This window comes from Pogonomyrmex barbatus, unplaced genomic scaffold (assembly GCF_055798465.1).
Source record: "Pogonomyrmex barbatus isolate J1 unplaced genomic scaffold, ASM5579846v1 scaffold13, whole genome shotgun sequence".
Lineage (NCBI taxonomy): Eukaryota > Metazoa > Arthropoda > Insecta > Hymenoptera > Formicidae > Pogonomyrmex > Pogonomyrmex barbatus.
This window is the reverse complement of record NW_028297109.1, coordinates 3,354,144-3,370,519: the sequence shown is the minus strand read 5'-3', so window position 1 is coordinate 3,370,519 and position 16,376 is coordinate 3,354,144. Positions and strand designations below refer to the sequence as shown.

At 41.4% G+C, this 16,376-nt stretch overlaps 1 protein-coding gene across 12 annotated transcripts in view; it reads left to right on the top strand.

The window, feature by feature from the left end:
- The window catches only part of brp (ELKS/RAB6-interacting/CAST family member bruchpilot), a 75,079-nt gene that overhangs the window by 49,596 nt on the left and 9,107 nt on the right, over positions 1–16,376 (top strand). For 8 of the 12 annotated variants that reach the window (XM_089072432.1, XM_089072423.1, XM_089072424.1 and 5 more), the window contains 12 exons: positions 1,262–1,429; positions 4,747–5,010; positions 5,410–5,796; positions 7,232–7,534; positions 7,740–7,892; positions 7,998–8,186; positions 8,382–8,521; positions 8,821–11,035; positions 12,945–13,202; positions 13,562–13,749; positions 13,983–14,037; positions 15,334–16,258. In XM_089072432.1, the coding sequence (XP_088928558.1) occupies positions 1,262–1,429; positions 4,747–5,010; positions 5,410–5,796; positions 7,232–7,534; positions 7,740–7,892; positions 7,998–8,186; positions 8,382–8,521; positions 8,821–11,035; positions 12,945–13,202; positions 13,562–13,749; positions 13,983–14,037; positions 15,334–16,258 (5,245 nt within the window). Of the gene's footprint in view, positions 1–1,261; positions 1,430–4,746; positions 5,011–5,409; positions 5,797–7,231; positions 7,535–7,739; positions 7,893–7,997; positions 8,187–8,381; positions 8,522–8,820; positions 11,036–12,944; positions 13,203–13,561; positions 13,750–13,982; positions 14,038–14,292; positions 15,289–15,333; positions 16,259–16,376 lie in introns of those variants that run through there. The other 4 variants (XM_089072433.1, XM_089072430.1, XM_089072429.1 and 1 more) reach the window with 2 other exon arrangements.

Genomic DNA, 16,376 nt, shown 5'->3' with positions numbered 1-16,376 from the left:
AGTTGTGGAAATGTATAAGAATTTACAAGAACGGAAATTTGTCAAGTATGTTTTCGGTAAACAAGTTTACCACCGATTTCGTTGTTTTCTATCACATCGATTCGAAACTAGAATACAACCGAATCCTGAAATCGATACCAAATTTCTGACCGCATCTCCCAAATTCGGGTGTTTGCTCGAAATACATGTTTCAGCATGTGGTCTCAACAAAATTCCATGACTATCCTGATACCGTGACTCAAAAACTCGTATGAAGAACCATTATCTTAAATAAAAGAAGTCGTTGATTTAGTTTTATCAACTTTTACATGGACTTTTAGCACCTTTAAAAGTTCGTAAAAGCACAGAGACCTGAAGAATTTCCACGAAAGACTAATGTCGAACAAAACTGGGACAAAGCTATGAAATCGAATTTGAACGAGGTGATCAGAAATGTTGACCCAACTCACGCAAACCCCCATGAATTTTAGAACGATCATTGACGTGAGAAAAATCCTCGATGCAAACTTTGCTCGAATTCAAACTTATCTTTATTTTCAATTCGCAAAAGAATTCTTGAGATTTTAGATTTTTGATATCTTACAAGATGTAATCTTTTGGTTGTGAGATGCTTAAAATTATAAAAATAAAATCTTTATAAAAATCTTGAATGCTTAAATGAATGATATTAAAGATTATTTAATTCATAAAAATTAAAAAAGGTTATCTAATAACGGAAAAATTTATTTCTTCGTTTAACATTTTTTTTTTTATATTAATCGTCATATCGTACCAAAAATTTTGAAGAAACATCTTTAAATTAATTTCACAACGTAAACTTTGAAAAGGGGGAAGGTAAATTCGTAAGCCTCTGAAAGAGTTCTTCGGGAAGGGATTTCCGAATGGGTTAAGTAATCGGCGATGCGTGACTACGATCACAGTCGCTTGACAAATCGGCACGACGAAGTCGGGAGTCAAGTTAAAGCTACGGCAATTCGCATGTCTCCGGAAGAGGCCACCGACAAAGAGAGGAAGGTCAAGCCGTCGCGGAAAACTAGGTCGACCTTCTTCTCTCTTCTCGCCTCTCCTCTCCTCTCCTCTCCTATTTTCTCCTTCCTTCCTCGCTGACGGTGTCGCATCGTATCGCGTTCCGTGTCGCGTGTACGTACGTCGTCCGTATTGCGCGCTAGATATTCGCGGATTTGGACTCGTCTGGAGGCTTCTCTTCTCGGCCGATCTTTCGGCGACATCTCCTGCTTATCCGTACCTTGAAAATGTACAGGTCGAGGAGATGCGGCAGCGACTCGAGGAGAAAAATCGGATGATCGAGAAGAAAACGCAGGCGGCGATGCAGGCGCAACAGGAGCGCAATCGTATGAACACCGAGCTGACCGAGCTTAAGGATCACATGGACATCAAGGATCGCAAGATCAATGTTCTGCAACGCAAAGTGAGTTTTCTCTCTCTCTCTCTCTCTCTCTCTCTCTCTCTCTTTTATTTATTCAGCTTTTTCTAACTGAGCGAGGCGCGAAGTCCTCGCAAAGGGTCTCGTTCACTTTTCTCCTATTATCATCTATTTCCAACCACTTTCGTTCGCTCTCGTCACGCTTTAGCCACTCTGTCGTGTGGACTCGTTCCTGTAACGTTTGCGTTCGTTGAGATTCCCGCCTCGCGCGAGAAAATCATCTCATTGCGATTCATAACTCGGGCGAGCATTATGCGAGAAGATTGCCGGTGCGAAGCAGACAACTTCCGCGAAATGAATTTCCTTATCGTGCGCACCGCGTCGTTTAGTCCTCCGTCTGAGGAGAAACGGAAAGACGGACGAGTCCGGCAAAATGCATTCTCTTATCGCGCAAAGTCAGTTAGTGCCTGGAAAAATATTTACTCTAAGCACGGACACAAATTATCCCGATAAAATTAATCGTTTGTCATTCTAAAGAAAAGTGTTGCAGGACGAGCTTTGAAGAGAAGTTTTCTATTGTCGTATATCTTTCTTCTTATTAATCCTTTTCTGGAACCTTATTATGCTTGCAATGTGCTCTCGCATAATAATATCGCTACTATCATTACTGCTTGATTCCCGCATATCCCGAATTGAACTTGGCGCTAAAAATGACATGTAGATGACATGTAAAATAATGAAGTGGCTCAAAACGTTGCTTTGAAAATTATTTATTCTCTAAGAGCAATTATAAAATAAAGAATTCCCAAGTGATACATAAATGTATGATCGTGTATCATAATTAGTTAATGAATCCTTGGTCTATAACGTATTAGAATAAAAGGAATAAAATAATAGATAGTTAGACGGATAATATGAACATAGCAATAATTAATAAATTAGATTGACAGAACGATATCTGTGTTAATGTATGATAATGTATGATAAAAGGGCGAAAGAGTTGAATCAGTGGTAGGTTGTATAATACACCCCCGCATCCTACAGGATCTCCCACACAGTGGAAGAGTTGGAACGCGCATGAGTACAAGTACGAATTCAATCAATCGCCTCGTGAATTGCGATCGGCTCTTTAAGAAAATTCCGGGAGTTGATCCCGCGAGAGATGACGTATCGGTATCGATTGCACACGTGTGACGACCGGAGTCCTAAAGCGAGAATTGCGATTGTCCCGTTACGGGACAATAAGTTATTTACGTCGCCCTTAACAATGCAGAAGTGCAAACTTGGGGGAGATATATTTGCAAATTGCATTTGGAAAAAATTCGCGCGAATGTAACATAAAGTGGAAAGGAAATCGCGCGCGAGAAAGGGGAAATAGAAATGGGGATGTAACGGAGTCATATCTAATTTTGCAATTATCTCGGACTGTCCTCGAGGAGCCTGTAAGTTTCGTGATTCTCTTAGAAAAACATCCGCGTGATTCTCTTAGAAAAACATCCGCGATAGAGAACGCCGTGATAAAATGCGCTACGGTAAAAATCTCTCGGCTCTTTGCCCGTGAACGGTGATTTTGAGCGTGCTTTGACGGTGTCTTCGCCTTTGATTGACCGCTTCATCAGCTTCGTGAACACGACAAAGGTTCTTCCCTCTCCTCCTCGCGTTCGACGGGACAGACCCGGCCGAGATCCTCTAGGATTAGGGGCGCGCATCGTGTACTCACGCAAAGCACCGAGCACTAATTGTCGTAGCGACTGAAAAAGAGCGAGGCGTACCCTATCATGCGTGTCGGTGCATCCCCCGGTGATATCGCAACGCGAGAAAGAGAGAATGCGCATGAGTGTCGGTGGTTCAGCCGTCGATTAAAATCGCGTACGGTGTATGTATGTATATGTGTGTGTGTGTGTGTGTGTGTGTGTGTGTGTGTGTGTGTGTGTGTGTGTGTGTGTGTGTGTGTGTGTGTGGGTGGGTGGGTGGGTGGGTGGGTGGGTGTGTGTGTGTGTGTGTGTGTGTGTGTGTGTGTGTGTGTGTGTGTGTGTGTGTGTGTGCTTGTGCGCGCTCACTCGCCTTTGTATGACGTTTCTTGCAATGTTTTTGCGTTTGCCAGTCGATGTACAGTAGTCACCGACTACTGCAGCTTCAGTTTCCGAAAATGTCACATTAAACTGCACTGTGTCTTAGCGTCTGCAACATTTTCCGTCGTACATCTCGTTCTTGTTAATATACATTTCCCTCTATGTTACGTCCTGCGTGCGTCAAAGTGTTGTAACGGAATTATGTTACATTTTTACTTTATTTCGTGTTATTATTGCACCACAATCGATTAGTGCACTCGATACATTTAGGACTTTTCCTCTTGCGGTCGATCGTAAAATGTAAGATTTATAAAGAAATGAAAAAATGAACTTATTTAAAAGCTTTATATAAATTTGCGTTACTTTTGACTTTTATTTCTGTGATTAATGAGTATTTACATTCCTATGTGAATATGAAGTTATGCTACTTTGTTACTTTTTATTGCGTTGATTATGTACGTTATGTACGTTATGTACAAAAGAACATGTTAATTTGTAAAATGAAACATTCCATACTCCTCCTTTTCTATTTTTTAATTATATTAAGTATTTTATTTTATTATTTATTATGTTATTATTTAATTTAGGTAATATATCTAATTATGTTCTTGTATAATTTATGTTAATTTATATATGTAATTGAAATATTTAATTTACTTTATTGACGTCTGTGTACCATTATTAGGTGTCCATTTTTAAGTTACGTATGCTATTCATCTATTATTTGCTTTGACACAAGCACCATTTATTTATTTTTATATTAGCGTGCCTGTCATGACGATGATGTCTGATTATGATTATGTGAATAAAAGAAGACCGACAAAAGTGCGTTGGCAGGTAGGTGAATACATAAATTTACGTTAATTAACAATCTCCATTGATACCCCGTGGGACCTTATTAACGATACAACGTACCTGACCGTAAATATGCCGAATTTACAATTTGCGTGAAGATTGTCCCGAATTTAATTTTCTAAATGTTGCAGAATTTATCTTCCCACGCCTTGTTTTCCCTTATATTTATACGGGACGTGTAATAATATGATAAATTATACTAACACATTTAACGTAAAGTAGAATTTCTCATAACATTGAAAATAGATTTTATTTTAAATGTATCGATTTTACTACCAAATCGACGATCTTCCGAATTGAAAGCAAAGGTATTGCCATTGTCGAAGATCATCAAACTAATATTCTCGCTTGTTTCGACTACTAACGAAATGACGAACGAATAGACGTGCGCTCCTTATCTTCTGGATTTATGGCCGAGTCTGCTGTTGACTTCAGATCGAGAATCTGGAAGACCTGCTGAAGGAGAAAGACAATCAGGTCGACATGGCCAGGGCCAGGCTGACAGCGATGCAGGCGCATCATTGTAGCAGCGAGGGTGCACTTAGCAGTCTCGAGGAAGCGATCGGGGATAAAGAGAAGCAAATGGCACAATTACGCGAGCAAAGGGACCGAGCCGAGCAGGAGAAGCAGGAGGAGAGGGAATTGCACGAGAGGGAGATCGCCGAATACAAAATGAAGATACATACTTTAGAGTCCGAAGTGAGCAAGGCTAGATCGATAAAGTTTCTTCTTTTAATCTTCCGTAATCATTCTTGGCCCGGGTGCCATTAACACAAAGTAATAGCATTAGCATAATTAATTCTTTTATATATTTAACGTCTTTTTACGAAGTTGAATTAAATATCAAGGTACAGTGGATGAATAAATGCAAATCTGTCGTAGAATGTCGAAGAAGATGAAACAAGATTCTAATTTTCTTAACCATATCTTAAATATTCCATTTATTTCAATTTAATTTACAGTAATATCTTACGATATATACACAATCATTTTTATATTTGTTACACATTACATTTAACACAATTTAAAAAATTGCAAAACATTAAGGAAATAACATTTTTTATCTTTTTTTTTTTTTTTTCATGTATTGATCATCAGGTCGAGAAATTAGGCGCACGTTTGGAACGAGCACAAGCGGAGAAAGATCGACTGGAGGCGAAATTGGAGAGTTCACAATCCGAGCTTGGAAAGAGCAAAGCTGAACTGGACAAGGCCGCCTCCGAGGTCGGACGTAGCGGCGCGGATTGGGAAGCGGCGAAACAGCGATTAGCCAGGTTGGAATTGGAGAACGAAAGGCTGCGACATGACATAGAGCGGTCGCAGGGTTACGGCAGGAGCACGTTGAACTCGTCCCAGGAGATGGAACGCGTTCAGGAACGTGCCGACAAAACAGCTGCTGAATTAAGAAGAGCTCAGGCCGAGCTGAGAGTCACGCAAGCGGACAACGAAAGAGCACGTGCCGAAGCTGCAACCCTCCAAGAAAAGGTAAATTTTCCTTCTTCCGTCATCGTACTGTTGCGACATAATACACGAATTTTAATATGAATTACGATAAATGAATCTGAAACGTTAATATAATACACGAACTTTAATATGAACTACGATAAATATCTGAAACGTTATTAATGAAATTATTTTAAAAATTTTCACTACATTTTTTTTATTCACAAAAATTGACGAGTTCGATTTACCATGATTTGTTAATAATGTTTGTAATTTCAATCGCAGCTCTCTTTTTATATTTTAATATTGTTAATTTATGCGCTAGTAGATCGATACGTTACATTCCAGAATTGTTATTTAAGAAACTGTGAAAATATCACTTGCCCTAAATCGCGAGAGAAATGAAGATTCAATTCGGAGTGTTTCGATCTCGCGACAGTTAAAAATATCTCATCTTCTTCGGCGTCTTTCTAGCAAGAGCGCTATTTATACATCAATTACAGTGATATCGATTGATCAGCACAGAAGTAACCTGGACTACTTTGTTGGAGAACACGACCTGTATACACCACGTCGCCACTCGATGATCTATTAATGGACGACTAAAGGTTTCGGACTGCGACTCGGCAGTTCGATTTCGACAAGCACTTTCCAAGGATCGTGCTCGAATCGGTCGCGTATCTTCTCGGACAATCGGTTTTAATCGCGATCGATTCGAACGCGTTCTCAGCATCCATCTGAAAAACTCTCTCTCGTCCTTGTCCCGTTTCTCCTACACCTTTTCCCCTCGTTTACTCACCCTTGCTCCCGTTTTGTCGGCTGCGCCGCCGACATCTTTGTTCGCCCAATAAGATCCAATTTCCAATCACGCCTTCGTCCCGCATCGCGTCTGCAACCGGCAGCGAAGTAACGATCCCGCCGCCTAAGTGACTGGAAAATTGCTCGCGCGCATTACCATATCGCCCGTTTCTGGAGCAACACGGCTAAACGGTGTGCTTAAGTTCGCATTTGCCCGGTTCACCCGTTTGAGCCTGTTCCGTGCGGAGACAAGTTAATGAATCACGGAAAATAAATCACGGAAATAAATAATGACGGACCGCGGAAATAAATCTTTCTAGGGCGAAAAGTTAACGCTCGGTCTCATGTTACAAGTAACTTTTCCAACTAATTGAAGAGTTTACTTTCTCTAAAGAGTATAAAAAAAAGCAACATTGTTTACAACAATGTTGAGAATACGCACAAAGTTTCATTATTCCTCGTAACGTGTCTACAACTCATCTATATTGCATCTTATAAAAATGCAATTTTTATTTGTACGACTTTTATAAAAAGTTCTTAAGAAAACAGCAAAAGTTGTAATTTAAAAATAATAATCGTGGTATATTTAATTAAATTGCAGGAAAGGATGTAAACATGTAATCCGGAGTTAAATTTGATTTACGAGTCGTAAGACAGCGAAATCTTCTTTTTGTTCAAGGTGGAGAAGAGTCAGGGCGAGGTGTATAGGCTCAAGGCTAGGCTGGAGAATGCTCAAGGTGAACAGGAGAGTTTGCGAGAAGAGTATGACCGAGCTCAGGCATCTGTGGCTCGTCTTCACTCCGAGAGAGACAAAGCGATTGCTGAGCTTGAAAAATCGCAGGAGGAACTCGAGCGCACACAGGCCACCCTCGGCAAGGCACAACTTCAGCAGGACAAATTGCAGAATTTGTTGGACAAGACGCAAAGCGAGGTCGACAAGCTGCAAGAGAAGCTCGATAAGACACAAACGGAAGTTCGTAGAGTGAGTAATCTTGAAAGAGTCGGAAGCATTACGTGAACGGATAAATCATTAAATTTCCTTAATTTGAATTATTTAATGTATATAAATACATCATAATATAAATGATAATAATTTTAATCCTTTGCATAAATTAATACCGCACAAATTAATCCACATATTATATTCATCTGAAAGTACGATACGATATGAAACAATTATTATGCAGATGCAAATGGAAAGGGAGAAACAGAATTACGACTTTGAAAATCTGCAAAGTCAGCTTGACAAGGCGTTAGGACAGTCGACGAGAATGCAAAAAGAACGCGAAACGATTCAGCTTGAGGTGGATCGATTGCAGGATAAGTACGAAAAAGCTCAGGTGAGTGCAATCAGCCAAAAGTAATTTGAGATAAAAGTAATTAGATCGATTTAAACTGGTTATTTGATAATGACCTTGATAACTCGTGTCGTGATTGTCCGTCAGGTCATAATGCAACGGCTGCAGAAGGAACGAGACAGCTTTCAGGAAGAGATGGAGAAGATGCACGAGAGGATAGAATTCCAGCAAAATCAGATAGCCAAAATGCAACGCGAAAAGGAGAACGTGCTTTCGGAACTCGACTTGGTGAAAGAGAGATGGGAGAAGGCGCACAACACTCATCAGAAATTAACGGTGAGTCGAATTAATAGTATCGGACGATATTACTTTTCATGTCTCTTCTAGCTTCTATCATAATCTTAAAGTGATTTTTAATAACAAAATATACTTTGTTTTCTTTACATTGATGTTATTCTGTAGAGAAATTATATTAGAAAAAATTAAAGATCTTTATTTTCTTCACGATTTCTCGGAAATGTGATGAAACAGTTGGAGCGAGATGACGCGCTGACTGAAATCCAGATTCTAAAGGAAAAACTGGAGAAAGCTCAGTATTCCATGAACAAAGCTCATGAGGAGCGAGAGAACACTACCAAAGAATTCGAGAAGATGTTGGAAAAATACGATAGGTAATGTCAATTAGGCTTAATTGGAAAGATTCAATTACTTTGAATATATTCTAATATCACAAAACTTAACAATTGATATGTACAATAACAATATTACAGTATAAATAATAAGAATATCTAAAATAATCTTAACTTTAAGCATTACTGATTTTTTACGAAACATTTGTGTAAGCAAATTTTTTTATAGTGAAGAGAACTAATTAGTAGATTATAGTAAAAAAAGTAGGAATAAATAGATAATAGATAAATTTGATTATATAAATAGAATAAATAGTAAATATCTGATGGCGATATAACAGGTCGCAGAGCGAAATTTATCGCCTGCAAAACCGCATCGATGTGATGGAGGCGGACAAGGATCGACTCGAGCTGGAGACGGAGAAGCAACAGATGCTGGCGGCTAAATCGCGCGAGGAGGCGCGCAAGGCTCAGGAGGAGTTGGCCCGCGTGCAAGAAATGTACGATCGCGCGGCGCTGCAGCTCGGTCGCACGAAGGAGCACGAGGAGAAATCGAAGGAGAACATCGATCGGCTGAGCGTCGATCTGGAAATGGTGCGCGAGCGCTACGAGAAGTCGCAGATCGAGCTGCGACGGCTGCAGAACGAGCGCGAGAAGCTGGTGGCCGACAACGAGCGCATCAGCTTCGAGCTGGAGCGCGCGCACTCGCAGCTCAACAAGGCGCAGGCGGCGACGGAGAAGACGCAGGAGGAGCTCGCGCGTATGCAGCTCGAGATCGAGAAGATGTACGAGAAGCACGATCGTCAACAGGCGGAGGTGAGGAAGGCGCAGGGCGAGGCGGAACGGCTGCGCGCCGAGGCGGAGAGCGCGCGCGAGGAGTGCGAGAGATATGCGACCCGTTTCGGCAAGTACCAGGAGAGCCAGGAACGACAGAAGGAGGAGCACGAGTGGGCGAAGCTGGAGGTGGAGCGGCTGCGCGACCGTCTGGAGAAGACGCTGGCGGAGCTTGAGCGCGCGCGGAAGGCCGAGCAGGACGCCTCGAGGCTGCGCGCCGATCTGGAGCGTGCGGAGGGTGTGCGAGGTAAATACCAGTACGAGCAGGAGAAATGGCAGAGCGAGGGTAGTAGGCTACAACAGGAGGTGGACAAGCTGCGCGAGCGGCTGGAGAGTCGCGAGGCCGAGCTGAAGAGGACGCAGTCGAATCACGCCGAGCTCGAGGCGAAGCTGCACGAGGCGCAGCTTCAGCTCGAGCGGGCGCGCGAAGAGACCGGCAAGGCCACGGCGCAGCAGGAGCGCAATCGCTCGGAGATCGAGCGGGCGCGAATCGAGGCCGAGAAGATACGCGATCGGCACGACAAGGTGAAGATGCGAGCCGACGCGCTCGAGGCGGACAATGAAAAACTGCGCGTCGAGATCGTGCGATTGGAGCGGCTGATGCAAACCGAGGGTAAGACGAGATCCGAGAGCGCGAGTATCGAGGTCGAGCGTCTACGCGCCAGTCTCGATAAGGCGATCGTGGCGCGTGATCAGGTCGAGCTGGAGGCTGGCAGGCTCGCGAAGGAACTCGAGAAGGCGCATCTACAGACGGCCAAGTATCAGGAGGCCACGGAGGCCACTAAGAAGGAGCTCGAACGTCTCGCCGCGGACGTACAGCTGCTGCGGGACGAACGCGACGCGCTGCGCCAGGAGCTGCGCCGTGTGCAGCAGCAACAGCAACAGCAGATAGCCGGCAACGAGGAGCTCGCCCGAATGCAATACGAGCTGCAACTGGCGCAACGTGAACGCGACAAGATGGCGGCGATCCTGGAGAACCGGGAGAAGCACTCGGAGAAGATGAAGGAGAAGCTGGAGGCGGATGCGAAGCAGCTGCAGGTGGAGCGCGACCAGCTGGTCATACAGCTGGAGAAGTCGCAGGAAATGCTGGTCAACTTCCAGCAGGAGCTTAGCGCGAACGAGGCCGAGCTCGAGCGTCAGCGCGAGGAGGTCCGCCGTCTTCAACAGCGGGCCCACGCGCAGACACCCGACCGTGCCGCCAAGGAGGCGCTCGACGCGCAAATGCGCGAGGTGCAGCGGCTGCAGACGCAGGTGCAAAGCCTGCAGCAGGCGCAGCAAAAGGAACGGCAGCGCGCCGAGCAGGCGGAGAAGCGAGTGCAGGAACTTCAGAAGCAGCTGACATCGCGCGGCGCCGCGGACCAGACGGCCCAGACAGACGCGGCTCAGCTCGAGCAGTGGCGGAAGCTGTGCGAGACGGAACGGCAGCGGGCGGACACCGCCGAGCGCGAGGCCGGCGAGCTGCAGAAGCGAGTACAGACGGCGGAACGGCAGCTGCACGCCCACCAACAGCAGATCCAACAGATGCAGGTCACCATGCAGCAACAGCAACAACAGCTACAGCAGCAGCAGCAACAGCCGCCTACGCAGCAGAACGGCCAGGAGATCGCCAGGCTGAGAAAGGAGCTGGAACGCGCGCGCGAGGAGATTAAGCAGGCGACCGTGGAGCGCGAGCGGTTCCAGGCGCAGCTCGAGATGCTGTGCCAGGAACTGGAGAAGAATCAGGTTAGCGGCCGCAGCGGCGGCGGTGCCGACGCACGTGTCGGCCTCACGCCGTGCTCGCTCGCGCTGCTGACGACAGTTCACAGTCCAGCCATTTACATCACCAATCATCACCATAAGCACCATCACTATCTCCATCAGTACCTCAACCGTCACTATCACTATCACTACTATCCCGCGCATTCTGTCCGCACTCTATAATTAAAAAAAAAAAAAAAAAAAAAAAAAAAATCACTCCCTGATGTGCAATCGAGTCGATCAAGTTGTGTTGCGGAATGAAAAAATTACGTCTCTTCTTCTTCTTCTTCTTCTTCTTTCTTCTCTTCTTCTCCGAAGACAGACAATCGACTCTTACACACGTCGTCAGAAAAAAGTTATATGTAACGAACAAATATTTATATACGTGTGTGTAAATATGCGTGATTCTCGGGACCAGAATCAGACACGCTGCACCATTCACGCATTCACATCTTTCTTATCTTACCTACGTTATACGTGTGCGCAAGCAGATATCCGTAGCACAGTGCCTTCGACAGAAGATTATCAAATTATCCTCATTCCGACGACGATTTCTCCTTTCTTAATTCCATTCTTGACGATATTTCCAAGCACCGCCATTTTGTCGCTCATTGCTATCAGAATATGTTTGAAGTTTTTATTGTTATGATTATTATTATCTTATTTATTATTTTTTACCGTCATTGTTACTGTTACTGTTATTATTGTCGGCATTAATATTATTATTAATTATATTAATATTATTATTATTGTTATCGTTGTCGTTATATTTTTAGTTAGTCCATTGGCACTTTGTGATTATTACTGTTATAGACGAAGAAAGCGAGTGTAAGAAAATAAAAAAGATAAACGACAGAGATGAAATGAAAAATGAACAAATGTGAAAGAAATGTTTGATCATCGCGCGTTCGCTCGCTCGCTCTCTTTCTCTTTCCCGATTATTATTACTACATTTAGTCATATTATTATTACGGCTGCGCTTATGTCGCGTATTAAACATGGCACTGAGGAGTAATCGTGAAAACATTTATGTTGGAAAGCATGCACTGCATCGATGAGATGAGGAAATATCGCTTCGAGAACTTTTTTTTTTATTTATAGTATTATAGTATTATATATGCAAATTTTCTGCGTGAGATTTGTACAATTAGACTTAAACTTTTAAGTATCTCAAACAACTTGGAAACGGTATCCTCCTCTCTCTGATTGGTGCACATCTTGAGCGTTTGCTCATGTATATATATCTCTTATTGTAGGTATATACATTGTTTTGTATTCGCCACGTTTTTTATTACAATTAATATATCTCTCTATATGTATGTACATATATATATATATCTCGCTGTAATAATTAGATATGGAGTGTCTGTGTATGATGTCGCGTTCGATTCGGTTTTATTATTATTCTTATTATTATTATTATCATTGTTATTATTATTATCTCACCTATCACGCATTCATAATTTTGTCACGTCGACCAGTTGGTCGGCAGAGCGCAACTTTCGATCTTCCTGCAAAAGTTTTACGCGACAATTGCAAATAGAACTTGCTCATAGAAGAAATACAATAGCACAAATAATTTTCATTTTTCGTACAAAAATGGGAGGACCGACAGTTAGCGTGTAGCCTTACGATCTAATTGCACTTTGGGAACTGAGATTTACACGCAAACGAAGTATAGCAGAGCACGTTGAGCCAAAGCGCAAGTAGACGATCATCGGTTTTGCATTTTGGAATGGATCATTATTATAGCTCTTACGGCACACATCAGCTTTTCTTTCTCTCTGTGTCTCGTAATTGATTTTCTGGCTAATCCAGAAAAAGAAAACTAATGAATCGTGCATGCGACGAAAGTATGAGAGATGCGCTACAGCCGCTTTTTTCCTAAATGCAGGTGGACTTGCACGAGGCGAACAAGAAACTCCAAGCTGGCGCCGCGAAAGCTGGCGCCGATACTATCCAAGAGAGGAAACAGATAGAGGATCAAAGACGACAATTGGAGGAACAGAGAAGACAGATGGAGGAACGGGCCAAGTCCGTAGAACAGAAAGCTAGAACGATAGAGGAAAAGGAGAGGACGCTCCAGAGTCTCGACCAAGACTTAAAGAAGAGAAAGGCGAGGATGGACCAATTGGAGCAACAATTGCAGAAGGTGATTGCATCATTTGTTAAGACGTTCTAATTTTTATTATACATTACATTAAAATTTTTATTTTTATATAATTTTCATAAGTATTGCAACACTTTATAATACTGTATTATATCGCTATAATATAATGTGTTATTAATTAAAAATGGGAATTTAAATGCCAGTTAATATCGGAAATTTCAGCATTAAATTTGAAAAAAGTTGTTCTTATTTATTATAGATATTATAATATATACATATTTTTACACTAATAATTATTAATATTACTAATGATATTTTAAAATTTTATCGAATTACGGTTTTTAAAAGTGTACAAATTTTTAAACTCTTTCTAATTGAATTTTATTATATAATTTGAGCAGAGTGGCGGAGCGCCAGACAAGAGATTAGCGGAAATGCAAAAGGCGCTCGAAGCTGCCGAGAAGGAGTTAGAAAAAGCGAAAGAAGAATCGAGCAGGAGCGCCGCCGAGACCGAGAGGCTATTGCAGCTCGTGCAGATGACTCAGGAGGAACAAAATTCCAAGGAGAAACAGATCAGAGAACTTCAAGAGTGAGTATTATAATGATAAAATTATTTTTAAAAATATTTTTTACTCATATATAGAAAAATGTCAAATGTTATACTATATTGCACAAATGTAAAATAATATTTTTATCATAACGTTTATTTATACTTACAATTTCATAATTTTATATAACCTTTACTTTAACGTTCATAATACATACTTTGGAAAATAATTTAAAATAATCTTACAAATAATGCTCTCGATTTTTTCATCGCAGTGCACTCAAAACCGCACAAGCCAAGTTGAAACAAGCTACAACTGCACAGCAAGAGGTCAGTATATTTAATTGTTCGATTGACTAATAACAAAATGGACATAAAAATTAATTACTTCATATTAACATAATCTTTTTTATCTATTTAATCTATTAATCTTCTGACATTTTTCACGCTGCTTTTGGATGTATACACAACTTTAACGCTTCACATGTTCTTTGTACGTACTTTTTTTTGGCTTTTCATCAACATTAACAATTAACAATGCAACAAACACAATGAAACATTACATTTTTTTCAAAACGCTAACAGGCGGGACCCGCCGGATTCCTAAAAAGCTTGTTCTAAGGTCGATTTTCGTTGGAGACGCCTTCTCCTTTCTTTTTAGTACAATTTGCATATTATAAGCGAGACTTACAAGTATAGACATACACACGAGGGATTTAAACGAAGGATTGATATCGATCCGCCGATGAACAAAACCCATGTCGAGACATATAATTATTTTACGTAAAATGCTGCGACCATTGTTAACATATTTAATAATTATAGCGGAAGGATAATAACGATAATAACACAACAATAACTTGGTATATAAATACAAATATTGAGAATATATAAATATTGAAGATAAAAACTATAAATATAAATATACAGATATATAAATTTAATGCAGAGGATAAATTATAAATATATTAACGCGAAAAAAAGACGACAACGGCAACAATAACGTTAATTAATTATTATTACTAAGAAGAGAGACCGAAATATATATATATATATATATATATATATATATATATATATATATATAGAGATATATATATACATACCTACATACCGATGTACACACACGAGATACAAATATACGCGCATCCATCTGTATATACATACTATTACACGGCCGCGGGAAGGTATACATATGTAGATGTATATATGTATGCACGTAAATAAAATTTAAATACAAGTTTAACTCGAAAGAAAGAAAGAAATAGACAAAGAGAGAGAGAGAGAGAGAGAGAGAAGGAAAATCAGATGGCGAACGGCAGACGCGAAGAAAAAAAGAAGCAACAAGGAATGCGAAGAGATAATTTAACGGATGATAATTTACATATATCAACATGGAGAGATGAAGATCGAGGATCGTCTTAAAACTACTTGAAGACGCACACTTTTGCGTCCTTCGCAACGGTAAATGCACACGTACACAGATAAAATGCACACACGTACACATATTTACCTATTCTTTATTTCCTCCTGTGTGCTTCCGCCTTTGTTTTTGTTATTGCTATCCCGTACATTTTGCCATTTTGCCAACGTCGCTTCGGCACGCATATCGCACGCTAATCACAGGATGACAAGGAGGAGTCTTCTTGGCGAGAAATACTAGAGGCGAAGAATCGTGCCATATTCGAGTTGGAAAGAACGATGGAGAGTCTTCAGATGGAGCACGACAAGTGCAAGGACCTGTTGGGCGACGCGAAACACATTGAATCGTGGAAGAAGGAGATAGAAGCGAAAAATCACCACATTGTTCAGCTGGAGCAGCAATTGAAACTCTATGACAATTTAAAGAACGACATCGTCGGGCACGACAAAACGAACAAGGATACCGAAACGCAAACGAAGACGTGCAAGAATTGTTGTAGTCCAAGTACGAAGGATCGACAAATTTTCGCGCTGAAGCAGCAAGGAAAGGCCTTGAGAGATTCTTTGAAGAATCACGCGGACACAACGGAATCCTCCGAAAAGTACGCCAACGATGACAAAATTAATGAAAAAGCGGAGGAGATTTGGAAGCGGGAGATCAAGATGAAAAATCAGCGCATTGTCGAACTGGAGCAGGAAATAGCATCGATGGAGAGTTTTCTGCGGAAGAATGTTGACGCACAGAGGATGCGTGACCTCGAAAAGACGATTGACAGAAGGTCCAGTCGAATCGCGGAATTAGAAGACACCGTGGAGGAACTGGAGGGCTTCCTCAAGGAAGACATGAAGGAGATGCGTGATCTGCGCTACCAGGTATCTCTCGATAAAGAACATATCATGAAAATGGAGAAGTGGATCCAAAGGAACAATCTCATAAACGTGGGAATTGACAAAGCGAGAATTATAGAGCTGGAGAAAATGGTAACGAGCTTGGAAGATTACGTCAGAAAACATGACATTGACGGCCTTAAGCGAAAGCTGCAGGATCGAGAATGCAAAATTGATCAGCTGGAAAATCAAATTTCTGAGCTGAATAAAAAGCTGTCGAGTTCCCAAGAATATAAATCAGGTTAGTCAAAGCTTTGTCGAAATTGTTTTTTTTTTTAATTTTTATTTATTTATAATTTTATTATAATTATTTTAATTTATTATAATTTATTATAATTTGTAATTTTTATTTATATTAT